At 40.3% G+C, this 21,816-nt stretch overlaps 1 protein-coding gene across 6 annotated transcripts in view; it reads left to right on the top strand.

The window, feature by feature from the left end:
• Nucleotides 1-2,273: 2,273 nt before the first annotated feature.
• The window catches only part of HERPUD2 (HERPUD family member 2), a 51,460-nt gene continuing 31,917 nt past the window's right edge, over nt 2,274-21,816 (top strand). For 2 of the 6 annotated variants that reach the window (XM_023183015.3, XM_023183014.3), the window contains exons 1-2: nt 2,467-2,609; nt 2,782-3,225. In XM_023183015.3, the coding sequence (XP_023038783.1) occupies nt 3,079-3,225 (147 nt within the window). In that variant the 5' untranslated portion in view covers nt 2,467-2,609; nt 2,782-3,078. Of the gene's footprint in view, nt 2,610-2,781; nt 3,226-4,253; nt 4,287-18,074; nt 18,117-21,816 lie in introns of all 6 variants that reach the window. The other 4 variants (XM_023183010.3, XM_023183011.3, XM_023183012.3 and 1 more) reach the window with 4 other exon arrangements.

Raw genomic sequence — 21,816 nt, 5'->3', positions numbered from 1 at the left:
TTAAGTGCTTTCCTAGAAGCCTCAGCAGTAAGTTCAACATTCAACTCACTGGCTATAAGTGTGTCAAATGGCTGCGCCTTGCTTCAAGGGAGTCTGAGAAAATAACTTGAGCTAGAATTCAAGTTCCATTAGAGTGCCTGGGTAGACAAAGAAGAGTCTGTTACAGAAGGCCAGTATCATAGCAAGTTGTTGCTCCATGACTGGAAACAAAGGAGACTTCACCATTTACTTCAGATGCGCAATTGATAGAGTACAGCTAAGATATGGTATGTGTTCTACCGTGGAGAGCACGGTGAGGGTGGGTAGGGTGTAAGAGATCCTGGTGCATTAGCTGTTGAGAGGAATAATTTCCCCCGGTCACTGTGTTACCGGGAGGTCCTTGCTCCCCGAGTTCCCAAGATGGTGGTGGGCCTCTTCCAAGATGGCCACAGGCTACTTCCAAGGTGGCAAGTCTTGTGTTCTCTGACCTGGAGTTCTTGGCCTCACAGATTCCAAGGAATGGAATCTTGGACCATGTGGTGAGACTTATAGCTCTATTAGAAGCTGTGAGTCATGGAAGAGAACCATGGAACCCAGTGACTAGTGTTTAGCTCGATTAGGACGAACCTGGGCACTTAGCCGTGCAGGAACAATGGCAAGCCTTTAGCCTGATCAGGAGTGGCAATGGGTGCCTCGCTGTATCAGGAGCACAGTGGATGCCCTGCTGGATCCGGAGGGATGGCAGTCAGCTGTGGGTCTGCGACAGCGGCAAACAACAGTGGTGGATGGCGAGCGAAAGCTCAGCTTGAGCCGTAACAAACACTGACCAGAAGTGTGTGCAGTTGCAAGATTTAAGATTGAAAATAGAGCTCCCTTACAAAGGGAGGGGACCCAAAGAGGGTAGCCGTTGCTGGTTCGAATGCCTATAGGTTTATATCCTGATCATTGTTTCTCTTGTTATGCTCTCAGGCGACAGATGATTGGCTATTTCTTTACCTCCTGTTTTTGCCTAATTAGCATTTTAGTGAGCTCTCTTTACTACCTGATTGGTCGGGTGTAAGCTAAGTTGCAAGCTCCGTGTTTAAAGGTGGATGCGGTCATCTTCCCAGCCAGGCTTAGGGATTCTTAGTCTGCCTAGGAAATCCAACTAGTCCTGGCTCTCAGTCCCCTCTCTCAACAGTAAAACCCAAGTGCTGTTGGGGAGGTTTGACCACTGCTCTAACTGCTTCCTGCTCAGTTGGGGCATAGTAGTGGTTGTGCAATTGAGATTTCCTCAGGAGGGGTGCCTTGTCTCTCAACTAATTCAGTAGTGGCTACCTCGAAGCCCTTCTGAAAGTGAGAGGGAAAGAAACCAGCTTGCAAAGTCCCCTGTATTATCTATTCTTAAGTGGAAGTCGGGAGCTGTGAAAATGCACATCTAACAACCCTTAACTTACTATACCGACTCCTAAACCACAGCAGAAAATGAAGAAAAGGTTGGCTATGGGCAATAGACTCAACTTTTTGTTCCTATGTCTAACCTATAAAAATAGAAAAATAATACTGTCATTCCCTCATCTCCCACCATACTGAACACGCATTAGATGCTCAATGAATACTTGTGGATTTTAGTGAAGATTAAGAGGAACGAGACGGAAACTGACGCTTGAGAGGCTGGCACACGCTAGAATTGCACCACAGTTTGCTCTCATAGCTCATTTACTCAGCTTGCGGTCAGGTAGGCATTACCGTCCCCATTAGAGAAGTCAAGGGAGGCCCAGCAAGGACAGCCAGGGTCCCCCAGAAAGTAGAGGAGGACTTAGGGTTTTACCAAAAGCCTGTACTCTTTATGCATGTACCCCACGGCTTCTCCGCCAAAGCTCCTGGCACCTTGCTTTGCAGACAGACGGCGCTCAACACATTTTGAGCAGAAGTGTGGTTCAGCACCAGGAAGGACATCAGCTTTTGCAGAGACAACTCTTGGGATGGAGAAAGACTCCCTAAATCTTCAGGGTGCGGTCAAAACAGGGTAGGCTAGCGCCAGGGGAGCTAGTGGGTAGGCTTCAGGGCAGCTGGGGCCGAGTCCGAGCAAACGGCCAGGAGGGAGAGGCTCCGAGGAGCCCGACCTGCCGCTCGGCGACGCGAAGCCTGGCAGATAGAATACCGGGCAGCCCGAGCGCGGCCAGCAGGCGGCTGCGACACGGTTGGCAGGGCTGGCGGGGACGGAGGAGGGCCATGTGCAGGGGCGTGCCGCCGGTGACGCACTTCCTCCCTGCCTGTTCCGGCTTAAAGGGGCCCCAGACAATCCTCAAAATAACAACAAAACCAGCGCGCCTGAGGCCGGCCCAACGGCTCTCGTCCCCGCCCTCCTGCCACCTGCAGTCGCCTGGGCCGCCCCCGGCCCTGCCCTGCCCTGCGCCACCCTGCGCTGTCCAGACTGAGGGGTCAGGCGGAAAGCCGGGCCGCGCCCTTGGGTCAACTTCTCTCCCTGCCACCCGCGCCTCCTCGCGAGACCCGGGGCTGGGCCGTGCCCGCCGCCGCGCAGCAGGAAGGGAGCGGCTGCCGCGGAGAACGCCCCGCCGGACGGTGTGGCTGGCGGCCCTGTCTGGGCACGGAGGGCGGCGGTGGCGGGCCCCGCGGCCTTCTCTCAGGTACCGCAGTCCCGGCTGACCGCCCTGAGCGGCCCAGCCCGTTCCCCAACCCGCACCGCGGGGCCGTGGCGTAGGGGCCTTGTTGCGTTTCAGCTTGGGGGTCGCGGTGGGGCGGGGCAGTGACACCGGGCCGGCTGTCGTGCCCTCATCCCTCCACCCTTCCTTCTTATAGCTTCCTCTCTCCTCGCGACTGACTCCACAATCTGGAGCCCGGCGGAGCCCGGACCTGGCGGGGAGAGGTGCGTCCACGGCCCAGCACCCAGACCCCACCGTCGCCGTCGCCACCACTTCAGTCCATCCTTGGTACCGGCAATGGCCTTCGTATCGCCCAGTGCACTTGTAACTGACTTGGACACGGAATATTAAGAACTCACTTCTGGCCGCATCCCAGTCGCGCCGGCGGTGACCACCTCGGCTCTCTTGGGGTTAACTGCTGCTTCTCTTGACTCTGTCTGATTTTGGGGGCACCATGGACCAAAGTGGGATGGAGATTCCTGTGACCCTCATCATTAAAGCACCGAATCAGAAATACAGTGACCAGACTATTAGCTGCTTCTTGAACTGGACCGTGGGGAAACTAAAAACGCATCTATCTAACGTTTACCCTAGCAAACCAGTAAGTGTGTAAAAGATGGGGGCAGCTGCTCTGACCAGCAGCTTTTCGTGCCGTGTACCCTCCTTTTTCCTGCCCCTCCCCTCCAGTCTTGAATCAAATAGGTCTCTTTTGGTAGACCGCGAGGTATTTTGAGTTCTGAGGTTGTGTCTCTTGAGTGTTCGAACCATCATTAATATTTTGCTGATGAGGTTCAGTTAATTAGTAAGAGAAAGCAGAAATATCAAGGGACTTAAGAATTGGCAGGCAAGGCCGGGCGCGGTGGCCCAGGCTGGAGTGCAGTGGCCGGATCTCAGCTCACTGCAAGCTCCGCCTCCTGGGTTTACGCCATTCTCCTGCCTCAGCCTCCCGAGTAGCTGGGACTGCAGGCGCCCGCCACCTCGCCCGGCTAGTTTTTTGTATTTTTTAGTAGAGACGGGGTTTCACTGTGTTAGCCAGGATGGTCTCGATCTCCTGACCTCGTGATCCGCCCGTCTCGGCCTCCCAAAGTGCTGGGATTACAGGCTTGAGCCACCGCGCCCGGCCGGAAAATAGGTTTTTAGGATAGTCAGCTGAAAGTCATAGACTTCCACAATACTGTTCATAACAAATATATGCTCTGATATGTACTTACGCAAGATCTTTACATTGTACTATTAAACCAAAAGGGACTTAGTCTGCAGTTTATAGACCAATTTATCACTTTTCTAAAACGTTCTTTTTTTAAAAAAGTACCTGAGACGGGAGTGGGAAGCCTGTCTGCCTTATCTACCCCTGAAGAGGCCTGCTTTTGGCAGGAGGTGTGTCTGTGCAGCACTGATCACTAGTGGAGGATGTCAGTGCCTCTGTGCATTAGTTAGCTGTCTGAGGATGAGATCTGTTGCAGAACTTCTCCTTCCCAACCTGCCTGCCTCTTATAGCCACACTGGAGGCACTTTTGGAGGCTAAACCGAATACTATGCAGCCTATTAATGATTAACATGGCAAACCTTTTTTTCTCCTTTGACAAGTTTTCTTTAAGTGAATTGTAATGGCTAACTTTTCATTTCTAGGTTGAGAGTGGGTGGAGCTCTGGAGCAGTGCGGGTATGTGTGCTTATCGTCATAGAATTTCACTGAAAACTTTGTATAGTTACTAGATTTAGTAAGTTTACATTCTTATCACAAGAGAATTGATTTGAAGCATCACAGTTATTGAGCAGCAGTTTAATGGTGTCGCAAAGCTATAGGTAGTCCTCAACGTAGGAGTTGGAGTCCTAAAAGTTTACTTTGTAAGGTCATTTTTTAGAATTCAGAACAGTTTGCTGTTAAGTAATATTATAAAGTTTAGGTTTTTCTGACCACCTGCCATGACTAAACATTGATTCTGTGTTTTAGTTTTCAAGTGCTGTTATGTTTAACAGAGATAATTTCTTGTGCATCTTCCTTGCACATATGCCTACTTTCGTTATCAGTGTGTGGACTTAGCGGAGTAGGGCTGCAGTGCTTTGTAGGAACAGGAGTGTCCCAGTAAGTAAAAAGTTGATGGCTCTCATTAACATTGCTCTAATTGGATCTGATGGGTCAGGGGTAAGTGGAGGGCCTTTGTCCCTGTGGGCAATTTATCTTCTAGGAAAATAAATTGGTGCTGCTAGAGGGGAAAGAATGGAAATTTGAGATTGTCCTTTTAGGATCTTACAAGGATAGGTCATATGTCTATATGCTGTTAATGGAATTCTGGCTGAACTCTGTGAAGCTGTAAAATCTTAGGTTCCTAGTTTCATGGTCAGATACTGATTTGACTAATCACAGTCTCCGTATGGATATGTTAAATGCATTTCTCCCTCCCCTAGTAAACTTAGAACAAATGTACCCCTCCCCTCAAAGCACATTTTTTTGGTCTTCATTTATTTATTTAACTAGGATTTTATTGGCCTAGCATTTGAATATTTATGCTAAGTGTGAAGATGATGGTAAGAGTCCTTTACTTTTATGAAGCTCAGATCTAGTGACATGTAAGTAAATAACCATAATAATATGTGACTAGTGTTATACAGGAGGGATGTTCTGTGTGCTGCATAGGAGCACAGGAAGGGAATGGTTGTGTCTGGAGTAGGGGTTAGGGGAATGTGTAGGTGTTTCAGGAAAAGATTCACAGGGACATTTAAGTTTTCTTCAAGAGTTGTTTACAGTTTTAAGCAGACAAGAATCTGATAGCTTCCTTTTTTAAACTCTTCTTTTTTTTTTTTTTTTTTTGAGACGGAGTTTCGCTTTTGTTGCCCAGGCTGGAGTGCAATGGCGCTATCTCAGCTTGCTGCAACCTCTGCCTCCCACGTTTAAGCAATTCTCCTGCCTCAGCCTCCCCAGTCGCTGGGATTATAGGCATGTGACACCACGCCTGGCTAATTTTGTATTTTTAGTAGAGATGGGGTTTCACCGTGTTGGTGAGGCTGGTATCAAACTCCTGACCTCAGATGATCCACCTACCTCGGCCTCACAAAGTGCTGGGATTACAGGCATGAGCCACCACTCCTGGCCTTAACTGTTCTTTTGGAGTTAATGTTTGCACTGATGACTTTGTTTTATATTAGTATGTTACTTAGTAATACAGTATTAGGTAAAAAGATTATAGATCCTTAATGATCTATGAAGGGAAAGGTGTTTTCTAGTTAGGAATTTAGGTAGTTGCCATATTTGTGAAAATGTTCACAAAGTCATAATTAAAAACCTCGGATGTGGAGTTTTGAGCTCTTTTGGAATTAACTTTGAATGATATTGATAATTGCTTTAGGACTTGGTTTAGGAAATGGGAAGTGCACTAGTTTATATTAATAGAATATATAGATAATTGTGAGTTGTATTGTAATATGACATTTGACATCACTTCATGACTAGCTTTTCAGATCCTGAAATTGGCCTGCACTGTGAAATAATTCTAAAATTTAGGTAATTGCTGTTTGGTGGTAAAGATACTTGGCAAGAAGACCACCTTTACTTGAGTTTCAGACTTTAATCTGAGTTTAGACTTAGTTATTAGAGATGTAAATATCAAAGTGGTTGATAATAGATGGATCATCCTAGAGAAAATTTTAAAAATATCAATCTCTAAGTCCCGTTAGGTACTTTTCTCATTCTCTTACTGTATCTGTTCTTGTGAACAAGCAGTCACTAAGGTGGACCTGATTCACTCTGATTCAATTTTGAAGGCAAACCTTTTTGGGGCTTGCATGACTTGGCTCTCCATTTTTCAGTCTTGGGGTCAAAATACCTCTTGATTGTGTCCCTCAGTTCTGGATAGATTTCCTCCATCTTTGCCATTCATGCTGTTAAACTAAGCAGTCATTTTCTTATCTACCGCTCCTGATCAGCTAGGCAGGTTTGTGCTGTTTTTTTCAAACTGTTCCTTTACTCTCAGATTCTATTAGAATTAAAGAAACAAGAATAGAACCAATTGTATGTATAGGTTCTATTGTGAGATTATAACGCTCCATAACCAAATTGCCTGCAATCAGAAGTCTTACTTTTATTATAGGTAGAAACAGCTTGTATCATTTGAAATTTTATCTTTCTTAGTTTTGTAATTTCGTATTACCTTACTTAGGTCATTTTAAAAAGTCTACTTGTTTAACCACTTTGGAATTGTTGATTTAAAGGGGCTATAATCCATAAACAAAACAATTTTTGTTTTATAAAACTATTGTCTTAGAAGATTTTAATACATTTAAGAGGGTTTCATGTCACTGGGAAATACAGTTCAAGATTTTAAAACCTCTTTTGAACAAAGGGTACTATCAAATTGAATGTGAAAGTTGATGAAAAACAGACTAAAAGTTTTGAATGACTGCTCACTAAAATTTTACTGCTTAATATTATTTGTAGCCTTATGTCTTTTTGGAAAATATAATAACATTATTATCAAGGTAATGTTTAATCATTTATCAATACTTTCCAGATAGGATTTTTGTAGAACTTTTAGCTTAAGTTTCTTTTTTTAACATAATAAATTCTGCTTTGATCGTCTAGAATGCTTTTATTTAACTGCTCTGACTTTACCATTTACTAAGTGTTTGCCATGTGTGCCAGGCATTATAATAAGCATTTGATATGCTTTATTACGTAGACTTCTTATGATGTAAGGTTTATAATTAGCTCTACTTTATGGATGAAGAAACCGAGGCTTGATGATTTTTTTTTTGCTTAGGTCAGACTCTAAGGAGTAGAATTAGAACTTGAACCCAGGTTGGACTTACTGTACACATTATATATGATGGTTATATATAATAAAATGAAGAAAGGCATTAGGGACTCGGCCATCTCAGTTATATACTTGTAAACTAAAAAGAACCAGTTGAGCTATAAAAAGAGATGTATATGTTTGGCTGGTTTATTGTCTAAAGGCTGCAGATAAATGGATAACAGCTTTACTGTTGTGCTAACACTTAGCTTAATGTGTGGTTATTTCTCTTTATTCTGAGAAATTATAGGAAAGATTGGATGCATAATATCTGAAGACTGCAGTGCACTTATCTTTGTCCTATCTTCACAGTCTACCAGTTTGTGTGAACCATAGTCATATACTTTGACATGCTCTATTGTACATCAGAGGTGTACATCACTTGCTGTGTGAATATCATGTATTCACACTCCACCCATGAGTGGAAGCAGTTAAACTGGGAATGTCTCTTTGGAGTTCCAGAGAACATTACTCTGTAATATTCTGTATGTACACTTTTGCTTACTGTTACCGCAAGGAGATAAGGGGTAGAGGCAGTTTGGGTGACTGCCTCTATTTATAGTGTTTCTGAATTTTCAGGGGTTTTAGATTGGGTGCTTTTAGTGGGAAATGGGAAGGAGATGTGTTCTAGTACAAATTTACAGAATTCATTTCCCACAGAAATGATATTTTGTGCACTTCCTGGGACCCAGCTCTTTAAAGCTATTTGATATTTGTGACTGAACCATATGTAAGTACTTAATAGTTACTGCTTTTAAAGGACTAGATTATAGTTCATTGAACTAACCTGTAAGTTGAAGATTGCTTTTACTGGACTATTAAGATGATAGATATTTTTAAAATTTTTAATTAATATTTTTAAATTAGCATATGAAGTTTGATTATGCTGAAGTTGGATATACTAGGAACATGATTTTTAAGCCATACATAATTGAAAGACCCATTTAATCCTTGACATAAAAAATTTAATCATTTGATACTAAGTGACGTTCTTGAAATATAGAAGTAGTGTTGGCTTTAAACTCATTTATCAGACTGCAGGAGATAATTTAAATGTGTTAGAGATGTATGATATTTGATCTGTTTCTGATATTTAGTTAAACATTAAAGGGTCAGACACTTTCAATAATGGCATATACGTGAACCTTTTAGAAACAACAAACAAAGTCCAGGTTAGGACTTATTTTCACCTGTTATACCAGCAAGTGAGCTTTCCTCACGTTGGTTTTTAGCAGTGTCTGTTAAGTGGGTAGCAGAGGTTTTTTTGGCCAGTTGTTAAGCAGCTGTTTATTTGGAGTGGGTTACTTCTGTTTCTGGACCACTCAGAGTATATCAGGATGTTTCCAACTTGTTCTTTGTCTTATTATTTGGCTGATTCTGCACTGCCATATGTGACCGGGCTTCATCTAGGGTGAAGTATTGGTGGTGAAAGTAGTGAACCTGATAGAATTTGCTGACTATCGGATGTAGGGGTGAGTACCAGGAAGAATAGTGGTGGTGTTAATGGAGAGCCAATTATATTTATATATTACTCTGTGGAGCCAGTATCTTATCAGTAGAATCTTTAAATTGACAATTTAACTAGTACTTTTAGATTTGTCAGTGCTGAGCCTTCTGAATTCTTATTTTAAAAGGGTACCATGCAATGTTTTTTAAATTGAGAAACGAATGACGTTTTATTGTGTTAAACTACTGAGATCTTGGGATTTGTCGTAGCAACTATCATTACCCTACCTAATGTAGAAATGGGTTTGTTTTGGTTTGGTTTTTTTGAGACAGAATCTCACACTGTCTTCCGGGCTGGAGTGCAGTGGGGCGATCTCAGCTCACTGCAACTTCTGCCTCCTGTGTTCAAGTGATTGTCCTGCCTCAGCCTCCTGAGTAGCTGGGATTACAGGCGCCTGCCACCATGGCCAGCTAATTTTTTTGTATTTTCAGTAGAGATGGGGGTTTCAGCATGTTAGCCAGGCTCGTCTCGAACTCTTGACCTTGTGATTTGCCCCCCTCAGCCTCCCAAAGTGCTGAAATTATAGGCGTGAGCCACCGTCTCAGCCCAGAAATGGGTTTTTAATCAAGCCAAAAGATAATGTTTTTAGCAGGGCTGGATAAATAATATTATATTACTTTTTACAAGTCAAATTGAATTGACATCTCAAAATCTGTGCTTTTCCTAATGCTGTAGCTTACAATACCAAAATAACTAGTTGAAAATTTAGTTGATTATTGTCATTTGTTATTAGGTCTAACACATGATTTTCCTGATATTTAAATTATTTATTTATTTATTTATTTTGAGACAGAGTCTCGCTCTGTTGTCCAGACTGGAGTGCAGTGGCGCAATCTTGGCTCACTGCAACCTCTGCCTCCTAGGTTCAAGTGATTCTCCAGCCTCAGCCTTCCACACCTGCTGCTGCCATGTATTTTTAGTGGAGATGAGGTTTCCACCATGTTGGCCAGACTGGTCTCGAACTCCTGACCTCAAGTGATCCGCCCGCCTGGCCCTCCCAAAGTGCTGGGATTACAGGCGTGAGCCACTGCACCCAGCCCTGATATTTAAATTAAATTCATTGATATTTAAACTGAAGAGGCAGTTTTTTTTTAATGGCATAAAAAATATCCGGGCAGGCACAGTGGCTCATGCCGGTTATCCCAGCACTTTGAGAGGCTGAGGCGGGCAGATCATCTGAGGTCAGGAGTTCGAGACCAGCCTGGTCAACATGGTGAAACCCTGTCTGTACTAAAAATACAAAAAAATTTGCTGGGCATAGTGTAATCCCAGCTACTCAGGAGGCTGAGGCACGAGAATTGCTTAAGCCTGGGAGATGGAGGTTGCTGTGAGCCGAGATCATGTCATTCCAGCCTGGGTGACAGAGCAAGACTCTCAAAAAAAAAAAAAAAAAAAAATCCAAGTGTTACTTTTTACCTAGTTTAGGCACATGAAAAAATTAGTAAGTTAATTTTTCTGTTTTCTTTTCTTTGTTTTTTTTTTTTTTTTTTTTTTTTTTTTGAGATAGTCTCTCCCTCTGTTGCCAGGTTGGAGGACAGTGGAACGACCTTCGCTCACTTCTCTGCCTCTTGGGCTAAAGTGATCCTACTACCCCAGCCTACTGAGTAGCCGGGACTACAGGCATGCACAACCATGCCCAACTAACTTTAGTATATTTTGTAGAGACAGGGTCTCACTGTGTTGCCCAGGCTGGTCTTGAACTCCTGGGCTCTAGCGACTCATCTGCCTTGGCCTCCCAAAGTGCTTGGGATTATAGGTGTGAGAAACCATGCTTGGCCAGTTTTTCTGTTTTCAATTACTGTAAAATTAAAGAATACCTTTCCTTTCCTTTTACTTTACTTTATTTTATTTTTTATTTCCATAGGTTATTGGGTAACAGGTGGTGTTTGGTTACATGAATAAGTTCTTTAGTGGTGATTTGTGAGATTTTGGTGCACCCATCACCCGGGCAGTAAACACTGCACCCTATTTGTGGTCTTTGATCCCTCACCCCCTTCCCACCCTTTCTCCCTGAGTCCCAGAGTCCATTGTGTCATTCTTATGCCTTTGTATCCTCATAGCTTTAGCTCCCACTTATGAGTGAGAACATACAATGTTTGGTTTTCCATTTCTGAGTACTTCACTTAGAATAATGTTGCTGCAAATGCCATTAATTCATTCTTTTTTATGGCTGAGTAGTATTCCATCATATAGATAGATAGATATAGATATATAGATAGATATAGATATCTCACAGTTTCTTTATCCATTTGTTGATTGATAGGCATTTGGGTTGGTTCCACGTTTTTGCAGTTGCAAATTGTGCTGCTATAAACGTGTGTGCAAGTATCTTTTTATTTTATTTTTTTTGAGATGGAGTCTCGCTCCATTGCCCAGGCTGGAGTGCAATGGCATGATCTTGGCTCATTGCAAGCTCTGCCTCCTGGGTTCACGCCATTCTCCTGCCTCAGGCCTCCCGAGTAGCTGGGACTATAGGTGCTCACCACCAAGCCCAGCTAATTTTGTTTTTGTATTTTTAGTAGAGACAGGGTTTCACCATGTTAGCCAGGATGGTCTTGATCTCCTGACCTCATGATCCACCCACTTTGGCCTCCCAAAGTGCTGGGATTACAGGCATGAGCCACTGCACCTGGCCACAAGTATCTTTTTTTGTATAATGACTTCTTTTCGTCTGGGTAGATACCCAGTAGTGGGATTGCTGGATCAAATGGTAGTTTTACTTTCAGTTCTTTAAGGAATCTCCACATTATTTTCCATAGTGGTTATACTAGTTTATATTCCCACCAGCAGTGTACAAGTGTTCCCTGCTCACCACAGCCACACCAACATCTACTAGTTTTTGATTTTTTTGATTATGGCCATTCCTGCAGGAGTAAGGTGGTATTGCATTGTAGTTTTGATTTGCATTTCCCTGATCATTAGTAATGTTGAGCATCTTTTCATATGTTTGTTGGCCATTTGTATATCTTCTTTTGAGAACTGTCATGTCCTTAGCCCACTTTTTGATGGGATTTTTTGTTTTTTTTTCTTGCTGATTTGTTTAAGTTCCTTGTAGGTACTGGGTATTAGTCTTTTGTCAGATGATTCGATTATAAAGATTTTTTCCCTGTGGGTTGTCTGTTTACTCTGCTGACTGTTCCTTTTGCCATGCAGAAGTTTGTTAGTTTAATTAAGTCCCAACGATTGATCTTTGCTTTTATTGCATTTGCTTTTGGGTTCTTGGTTGTGAAATCCTTGCCTAAGACAGTGTCTAGAAGGGTTTTTCCAATATTATCATCTATAATTTTTATAGCTTCAGGTCTTAGATTTAAGTCCTTAATCTATCTTGAGTTGATTTTTGTATAAGGTGAAATATGAGGATCCAATTTCATTCTTCCACATGTGTCTAGCCAATTATCGCAGCACCGTTTGTGTAAAAGGGTGTCCTTTCCCCACTTCTTGTTTTTGTTTGCTTTGTCAAAGATCAGTTGGCTGTAAGTATTTGGGTTTATTTTTGGGTTCTCTGTTCCTCCCATTGGTCTATGTGCCTGTGTTTATATCAGTACCATGCTGTTTTGGTGACTATGGCCTTACAGTATAGTTTGAAACCAGGTAATGTGATGCCTCCAGATTTGTTCTTTTTGCTTAGTCTTCCTTTGGCTCTGTGGGCTCTTTTTTGGTTCCATATGAATTTTAGAATTTTTTTTTCTAAATCTGTGAAGAATGATGGTGGTATTTTGATGGGAATTACATTGAATTTGTAGATTGCTTTTGGTAGTAGGGTCATTTTTACAATATTGATTCTACTCATCCATGAGCATGGGATGTGTTTCTATTTGTGTTGTCTGTGATTTATTTCAGCAGTGTTTTGTAGTTTTCCTTATAGAAGTCTTTTGCCTCCGTGGTTAGGTATATTCCTAAGTATTTTATTATTTTGCAACTATTGTAAAAGGGGTTGAGTTCTTATTTTGATTCTCCGCTTGGTTGCTGTTGGTATATAAAAGTGCTACTGATTTGTGTACATTAATTTTGTATCCGGAAATTTTGCTGAATTCTTTTATTAGTTCTAGGAACTTTCTTTCTGGAGGAGTCTTTTGGATTTTCTAGGTAAATGATCATATGATCATCAAACAGCGACACTTTGACTTCCTCTTTACCAATTTGGATGCCCTTTATTTCTTTCTCTTTTCTGATTGGTCTGGCTAGGATTTCGAGTACTATGTTGAAAAGGAGTGGTGAGAATGGACATCTTGTCTTGTTCCAGTTCTCAGAGGGAGTGTTTTCAACTTTTCCCCATTCAGTATTATGTTGGCTGTGGGTTTGTCATGGATGGCTTTTATTATATTGAGATATGTCCCTTGTATGCTGATTTTGCTGAGAGTTTTAATCATAAAGCGATGCTGGATTTTGTCAAATGATTTTTCTGCATCTATTAAGATGATCATGTGATCATCTTATTTTTAATTTGGTTTATGTGGTGTATCAGATTTATTAATTTGGGTTTGTTAAACCATGCCTGCATCCCTGGTATGAAACCTACTTGATCGTGGTAGATTATCTTTTCGATATGTTATTGGATTTGGTTAGCTAGTATTTTGTTAAGAATATCTTTCCTTTTAAAACTTCATAGTGGCTGGTCATGGTGGCTCATACCTGTAATCCTAGTACTTTGGGAGGCTGAGACTGGTGGATCACTGGAGCCGGGGAGTTCTAGACCAATTAGGGCAGCATGGCAAAACCCTGTCTTTACCAAAAAAAAAAAAAAAATATATATATATATATATACACACACACACACACACACACACACACACACACACATACACACACATATGTATAGATACACATATATACACACACACATGTGTATATATACATACACACACAAAAAATAGCCAGGTGTGATAGCACATGCCTGTAGTCCCAGCTACTCAGGAGGCTGGGGTGGGAGGATCACTTAAGCCTCAGGAGGCAGAGGTTGCAGTGAGCTGATACCATGCCACTGTACTCCAGCCTGGGCGACAAAAAACCAAAAACTTCAGATTATTTGAAGGCATTTGAATATTCAATTGAAAGTAACAGTTTTTCTTAATGCAGATATAATTCACATACTGCAAAATTTGCCCTTTTAAAGTATATGACCCAATGGTTTTTAGTACTTCACAAAGTTGTGCTGTCATAATCACTATCTAATTCTAGAATATTTTCATCACCCCAGAAACTCCATACCTATTGGCAGTCACTCCCCATTCTTTTTTCTTCCAGTCTGCTAATCTACTTTCTGTTTCTTTTTTTTTCTACTTTCTGTTTCTATGGATTTGCATAGTCTAGACATTTCATATAAATAGAATCATAGTTATATGGATTTTTGTGCCTGCTATCTTTAACTTGGCATAATGTTTACAAGGCTCATCTACATTATAGCATGTGTCAGTATTTCATTCCTTTTTATGACTGAATAATATTCTGTGTGTGCATATATTTATATACACCATATTTTGTTTATCCATTTGTCAGCTGATAGACATTTGGGTTGTTTCTACTTTTTTTTGACTATTATGAATAATGATGCTATGAACATTCTTGTACAAGTTTTTATGTGCACATATGTTTTCCATCATTTTTGGTACATACCTAGCAATGGAACTGGGCATATATTGTGTCATAGGGCAACTGTATGTTTAACTCTCTGAGACACTGCCAAACTTTTTCCACAGTGGCTACACCCTTTTACATTCCTGCCAGCAACATGTGAAGGGTCTAGTTTCTCTGCATCCTTGCCCATACTTGTTTTTGCTTTATGTCTTTTGGGGGGTACTATGTAATTTTGTTACATTTTTATGTTCTACATTTCTGAAAATTGATGTGACCTTGCTATGGAAAGATAAAACCATTTTTTCAAAGTTGACTACTAATTTAAAGAAAAAAATACTACAATACTAATACATGATTGCTTCTTTATCATAATTTGCTAATATCAGTATCATTTGTAGAAATGAATCAGATGAATTTAGCACCAGCAAGTGTTTTAAGTTAGTGTTGTAATTCATAGACTGAATATTTCATTTCTGTTTTTCATGATTACATGTAAAATAACTAATTTACCAAACTTCAAATTAGGTGGTTTCTCCAAGTCTGTGTAAGCAGTTTTGGACTCATGACACCTCATTTAGTAAATCTACACTTAGCATGTACTCTGTCAGGCACAGTAGTGGGCTATGGGAACACAGTGACAAGCAAGATGGCTATGGACCCTTTGTTCTTGGCACTTTTATTTAAGGAAAAAAAAACACATGTTGGCATAATTAGAGGTTGTGGTTTGTGTTACGAAGGATATAAACAGGATGTGTGAGAGGGAATACTATACTGTAGATTTGTAAGTCAAGGAAGACCTTGCTGAGGGGGTGATTTTAAAACTAAAATCTAAAAGGTGATTAAGAGTCAGGTATGTAAGAGCTAGGGGAGAATACAGCAGGCAGGGTGTCTGAATTGAAAAAGAGCTTGAGATCTAAGTGAATGTCAGTTTGGCTCGTAAGGAGTAAAGAATACTACTGGGGAGTTTGGAGAGAGACAGAAGCCAGATCTGGCCATGGAAAGGAATTTGAATTAAATCCGTTGTAGTGGGACTCCATCAGAGAGTGACAGGATTGATCTAAGTTTTTTGTTTTGTTTTGTTGTTTTTGTTTTTTGTTTTTTTGAGACAGGGTCTTTCTCTACCCAGGCTGGAGTGCAGTGGGAGTGATCATAGCTCACTGTAGCCTTGAACTACTGGGCTCAAGTGATCCTCTCACCTCATCCTCCCAAGCAGCTGGAACTACAAGCATGCCCTACTACACCTGGCTACATTTAAAACAATTTTTTGAGGAGATAGAGTCTTGCTCTGTTGCTCAGGCTGGTCTTGAACTCCTGGGCTCCAGCAGTCCTTCTGCCTCAGCCTCCCAAAGTGCTGGGATTACAGATGTGAACCACCGTGCCTGGCTGATTTAAGTTGTTAAAAGATCACTAGAGCTGCTGACTGTAGAATGGAAGCAAGAAAACCAATTAAAAGGTTATTGCAGATGACCAGGCAAGAAATGATGGTTTAGATTAGGGTAATGGCAGTGTAGGTGGAAAGAAGTAGACTGATCTGAGAGGGACTTTTGGAGATAGAGTCTATAGGATTTGACTGTGGTTAGATATGGGAGGCAAGGCAAGAGAAAGAAAAGTTGAGGATGATGCCCAGGTTTTTGGCTTAAACAATTGGTCACAGGTTGTTACAGGATAGGGAAGAAATAAGAGGAAAGATTTGGGGAATTGGGAATTGAAATGCATTGTAGAATTTGAGTTGCCTATTAAAATATATGAAGATGTCAAATCTCTTAACAGTTGGGTATATGAATCTAGGTATGAGAGGGTGAGGCCTTGGACAGAGAGACAAATTTGCGACTTGTGTGAAGAACCCTAACGTTTAGAATTGGATGGGAAATTTAGCAAAGACTCTGGCAGGGCAAAAACCAGTGATATGAATGAAATGTACACATGCCTACTAATGGTTTTTCTAAACCTTGATTCCTCTTCTAGAGAAGCAAATGATAAAGGCTGTGGTGTCTTTCTCCTTGCAAAAGTCAGAAACTTTTGCTGGGTGCTTTTGCATCTTTTCCTCCTACTGCTGACGGACTTGCTTAGCTATTGCCTAACCTTTCTGTTTAGTAGGTGTAGGTGGTATTGAAAAAGAAGGACTTGGAGATAAGGGATTACCAGTCTCTTTCTGGGATACTAGTCATACTACTTTAGTTAGCTGTATTTTGGGTTAAATACAATATGTGTGTGCTAGCTTTTAAATTTAATAATTATTTGTATGTGTGCGACCCATAGTTCCAGGACTAGGAATTCTCAAAATCTTTTGAGTTTTTATCTTGATAAAAAATTAATATTATCAATAATCTGGATAATCACTTTATAGCTGTCATGAGATTTCAGTACCTCTATTTTTAACTAAATGCTTTTCCTAAATTTATTTAACTTGTATTGTATTGCAAAGTTTTCCAAGCTTTGGCTTTTGAAGTCTCTGACTGAAAATGACCTATTGTTTCTGTGAAAAATTTGTTTTAAACCTGTCTACTAACAAATTATGGGAGTAAACATTTTAAGTAGGACTGCCAGTGTGCGCCATTTTTGTATATTTTGATCAGTAGTCCCAAATACTGAGTTTTCCAGCATATTTTTTCCCTATCTTGCTTAGAAGTGATGCTTTTGATAAAATATCTGAGAAATTCCATTATTATTATAGTTTAATAGGAAAATGGAGATTATCCATGTAGAAAGCAGATAATATATTAGCATCTAGAAGTAGTTGGTAAATACTACATTCTTTCACTAAAAATAAAAAAACATAAGTTAGATAACTTATGTTTTGGACATGGATTTCTTTTGACTAATATGGAAGTATTTTTTCTCATCGAGAAGGTAAAATTAATTAAAAGATTTCCTTTTGTTGTTTATAGATGTCATTTTAAACTGAGACTTTAGGCTGGGCATGGTGGCTCATGCCTGTAATCCCAGCACTTTAGGAGGCTGAGGTGGGCGGATTACTTGAGGCCAGGAGTTTGAGACCAGCCTGGCCAACATGGTGAAACCCTGTCTCTACTAAAAATACAAAAATTAGCAGGGTGTGGTGGTGCATGCCTGTAAACCCAGCTACTCGGAAGGCTGAGGCAGGAGAATTGTTTGAACCTGGGAGGTGGAGGTTGCAGTGAGCCAAGATCGTGCCACTGCGCTCCAGCCTGGGTGACAGAGCGAGACTCTGTCTCAAAACAAAAAAACAAAAACAAAAAAAAAAACAACAAAAAAACAGACTTCAAAGTTCTAACGTGAACTGGGACTTTGTTTAAATCATGTGAAGTGACAGTCATTGCAACTTTAACCCAACCTGTTTTAGCAGCATCCAAATCATGTTCTTATGCATAATGAATATACACAGCCTGCTGTTAGTCATTCAACTTTTCGGTACTTTTCCATAATCTCATTAGAGCCTCATGAAACTGCATGATGTGGGAGGAGCAGGTACTAGAAATTAGCACCTAATGTTAATTGAATACTCAGTAGGCATTGTGTTCTGTTCTAGTTTATGTGCATTTCCATTGTTATGAAAATTAAGCCCTGTGACATACAAACTCTTATTGCCCTTATCTTACAGATAAGGAAACCAAGGCACAGAGTGCTGGTGATGGGATATTGTGTAAGTTTCTTATCATCTCTTTACCTACATCTGTCATATTGTGCTGTAAGTCCAACTCCTCTGCACAAGACCCCCATCCCTTATTAGCTACTGAAGGACATTGCTCTTGAAATTGTTTTTCTCTCTTGCATCCTCAGTTTTTTCCTTTCTACTGAATTACTCGTATTGGCATACAAACACGTTATTCCTCTCTTGAATAAACAAAAGCACAAAAGAATAAAACAAACCAAAAGCAAGACCCTCTCTTGATCCCATTTCCCTTCTAGCTGTTGTCCTGTTTCCTCCTTTAAGTGCAAAACTGTTTATAAGTTGTATATATTTGCTGTCTCTACGTGTCTCTCTTTTTCTCTTGAATCAATTCCAGTTAGGTTTTTATTCTGCTACACCACCAAGATTACCATTATCAATATCATTAATGATCTTGTTGCAGGATGCTGTGGGAAAATATAGAGATAAATAGAATAATACGAAGGGAGGACACTGTGCGTAATAACGAAAGTCTAGAAACGCTCAAATATCCATTAACAAACCATAGTACTTTCATATAATGGAGCATTGTGCATTTGTTAAAAAGAATGGGGAAATATTTTTATGCTGCTAAGCAGTAATCTCCCTGGTTTATTAAGTGAGAAAACAAGATGCAATAGAGTAAGTGTACTGTAGTACTTTTTATGTAAGAAAAGGAGGAAAATAGCAGTATGTGTGTATTCAGCTTTGTTGTTAAGCATTGTAAGGGCAATTCAAAATCATAGAACAAGGACAGAACTAAAGCCTCTTTGAATGCACCTTGTTTATAGTTTTTACCTTATTGCCATTTTTTTGGTTATATATAATTATAAAAAAATAGAGAAATCTCTAAATGAAAACACAAGAATTAAAAAACGTCAGGATGGTGACACAGTTACAAGAATTATTATTTCAAGTAACTTTGAAACACTATATTTTGCCTAGTGACCTATATCCTAAGGACAGAGAAGATCAATAAGAAATCTTAAACTTTGTTCAATATTGTTGGTAACAATCTTGTTATTGTTATTTTGAGATTACATATAGTAGGATAAAACAAATAAGTACATTTGCTAATGGCATGTATTTATTAATGTCATTAGCAAGAAAGATTTTCAGGGTGAGAAGATACAAATAAAATGAGTGAATACTATTTAATTGGAAATGTCACAATGAACTCAGGATTTAAGTTTCTCTTTATAAAAATACATTATTTTCTAGCTCTGCTTACCGAAGAAGTAATGACAAGTAAAAATCAGTACTCGTAGCTCCCAGATTTTGGTCTTTAGATACCATTTCCCATTAAAATGAATCATGAATCCTGGAGCAATGGCTGATTCCAGGTCTGGGGCATGAAATGTGTAAGGTGAACTTCTGGGGCATTTTGTGCCTGAGAGCAAGGAAGCTACTATTAGAGATGACAGAGGTCATGTTAAAATGCAGGAGCCACCTTGTAGGGACTCCTACTGGTCAAAAATGGTGCAATTTGAGGTCCCCCTTGTCAAAAGTCTTCTTGTCATACAAAAAGGAATTGGAATCTGATCAGCCCTCTAGATCTAACTACATTGTACAGGAACTACAGGAACATGCAGAGCAATACCAGGAGGATACAGTTTGCCTAATCAGACCGGAAAGTTCTATGAGACGAACAATTTCTTCAACACATAAATAGCCTGGGAAAAATTTTTTAAAAATAGAAACTGTTAAAAGATTAAAAGAGGCATAACAGCCAAATTTTGTGTGTGAACCTTATTTGGATTCCGATTCAAATCATCTTTAAGAAACATTTTTGAGCAAGTGGGAAGAGTTGAGCTGCACTGGATATTACATATTAAGGAATTATTTGTTGACTGTAGTAACATTATGGTTATTATAAAACTTACTGAATTTATACAGGTGAAAAGAAATGATGTGTCATATTGCTTTAAAATACAGTACTCAGCTGGGTACAGTGGCATATATCTGGAGTCCCAGCTATTCCAGAGGTTGAGGTGGGAGGATTACTTGAGCCCAGGAGTTCGGGGCTGTAGTGTGTACCACGATCACACCTGTGAATAGCCACTGCACTTCAGCCTGGAAAACAGAGTGAGACCCCGTCTCTCTTCTTTTTTTTTTTTTTTTTTTTTTTTTTTTAAAAAAAAACAAATTAAAATGCAGTATTCTCTTTGAAGAAAATAAAAAGAAATGAGGGATGGATGAGACAAGAATAGCAGAATTTGGTAATTGTTGAAGCTGGGTACTTGAGAGTTCTTAAAGATGGTACCTGTGGGTTCATTTTATTCCCTCCACTGTGTGTATGTTTGAGAATTTTTATAAAGGAAAAAAATTCACAAAAAGAGACTGACGTCCTTTATGCAGAGTGATGATATGACATAAAAGTATCTATTTATTAAATGTTTGGTCTGGTAAAAAAGTGATAGTTTATGATGACTGTAATACTTACTGAAGAAACTTCTTTAGGTTCCAATTGTAATAACTACATTATAGAGATTTATAAAGCATTGCATAATTCATTTTGGGCAGGAATTAAATCATTGATTGTATATCTAGCATTCAACTTATGGTCGTATAGTTGGCCATTCAGTGCCTATAAGGATATAGGAAAAAACAAACTCAGTTTCTCTTATGCTCTCACAACACTCAATACAGAATTCTTCTGTAATGTCTGGTTACCAAAATGTGTGGGGATTTCTCTCCAACAACAAGGAGTTCTGCAGATAATTCTCCAGAGGACAACAGCTGAATGTCCTTTAATTCAGTTTACTTCTGACACGATCTACCTGGAGATAGATTCCACAGGTTGAGGGCTTAATCCCACAAGACTGCCCCCCTTCATATGTGGTCCCAAGCACAGGTTGTGGCCTGTGTTTTTGACCAGCTGGTTATAAATTGGGGTTCCCGTGACCCCCTCCTGGGGTTCAATTAATTTGTTAGTGCAGCTCACGGAACTCAAGGAAACATGTTACTTACATTTGCTCACTTATAAAGGATATTATTACAAAGGATACAAATGGAAGAGAGATGCATAGGACGAGGTCTGGGAGAAAGGGCTCAGAGCTTCCATGCCCTTTCTGGGCCCATCCACTCTCAAGGAACTTCGACTCTTTCTCCTATGCTGAAGCTCTCAGAACTCCGTCCTTTTGGGTTTTTATGGAAGCTTCGTTAGATAGGCATGATTGATTAAATCATTGGCCATTGGTTTATCAACTCGACCTTAAGCCACTCTCCCTTTCTGGAGGTTGGGGGTGGGGGTGGGACTGAAAGTTGCAAACTTCTAATCACTTGGTTGGTTCCCCTGGCAACCAGCCTCCATCCTGGGGCAGTGTAGGGTCCCCCAGCCACCAGTTGTCTTATTAGCACACTAAAGATACTCATCTTTTTGAAGATTCCAAGGATTTTAGGAGCTGTTTGGCAGAAAACAGCATGAAAACCAAATATATTTTACAATACCACAGTGCTCCTCTCTCTCTCTGTGTCTCTCTGTATATAAACAGAAACCTTTATATATAAATAATAAACCTTTATATATACATATAAAGGTTGTAAGACTTATGATTTTAAAACCTGTGCATTGTATTTGATTGTTTATATATAAGAGTTTGTACATGTGCATTTGAGGAATGGTATACTCCAAAATGCTTCCAGGAGAAACTGGAATATGTGTAATGGTTAAGTATCTTGGAAGGATAGCTAT

Source organism: Piliocolobus tephrosceles, chromosome 8, assembly GCF_002776525.5.
Source record: "Piliocolobus tephrosceles isolate RC106 chromosome 8, ASM277652v3, whole genome shotgun sequence".
Taxonomy (NCBI): Eukaryota; Metazoa; Chordata; class Mammalia; order Primates; family Cercopithecidae; genus Piliocolobus; species Piliocolobus tephrosceles.
This window is presented reverse-complemented; position numbering and strand designations above follow the sequence as displayed.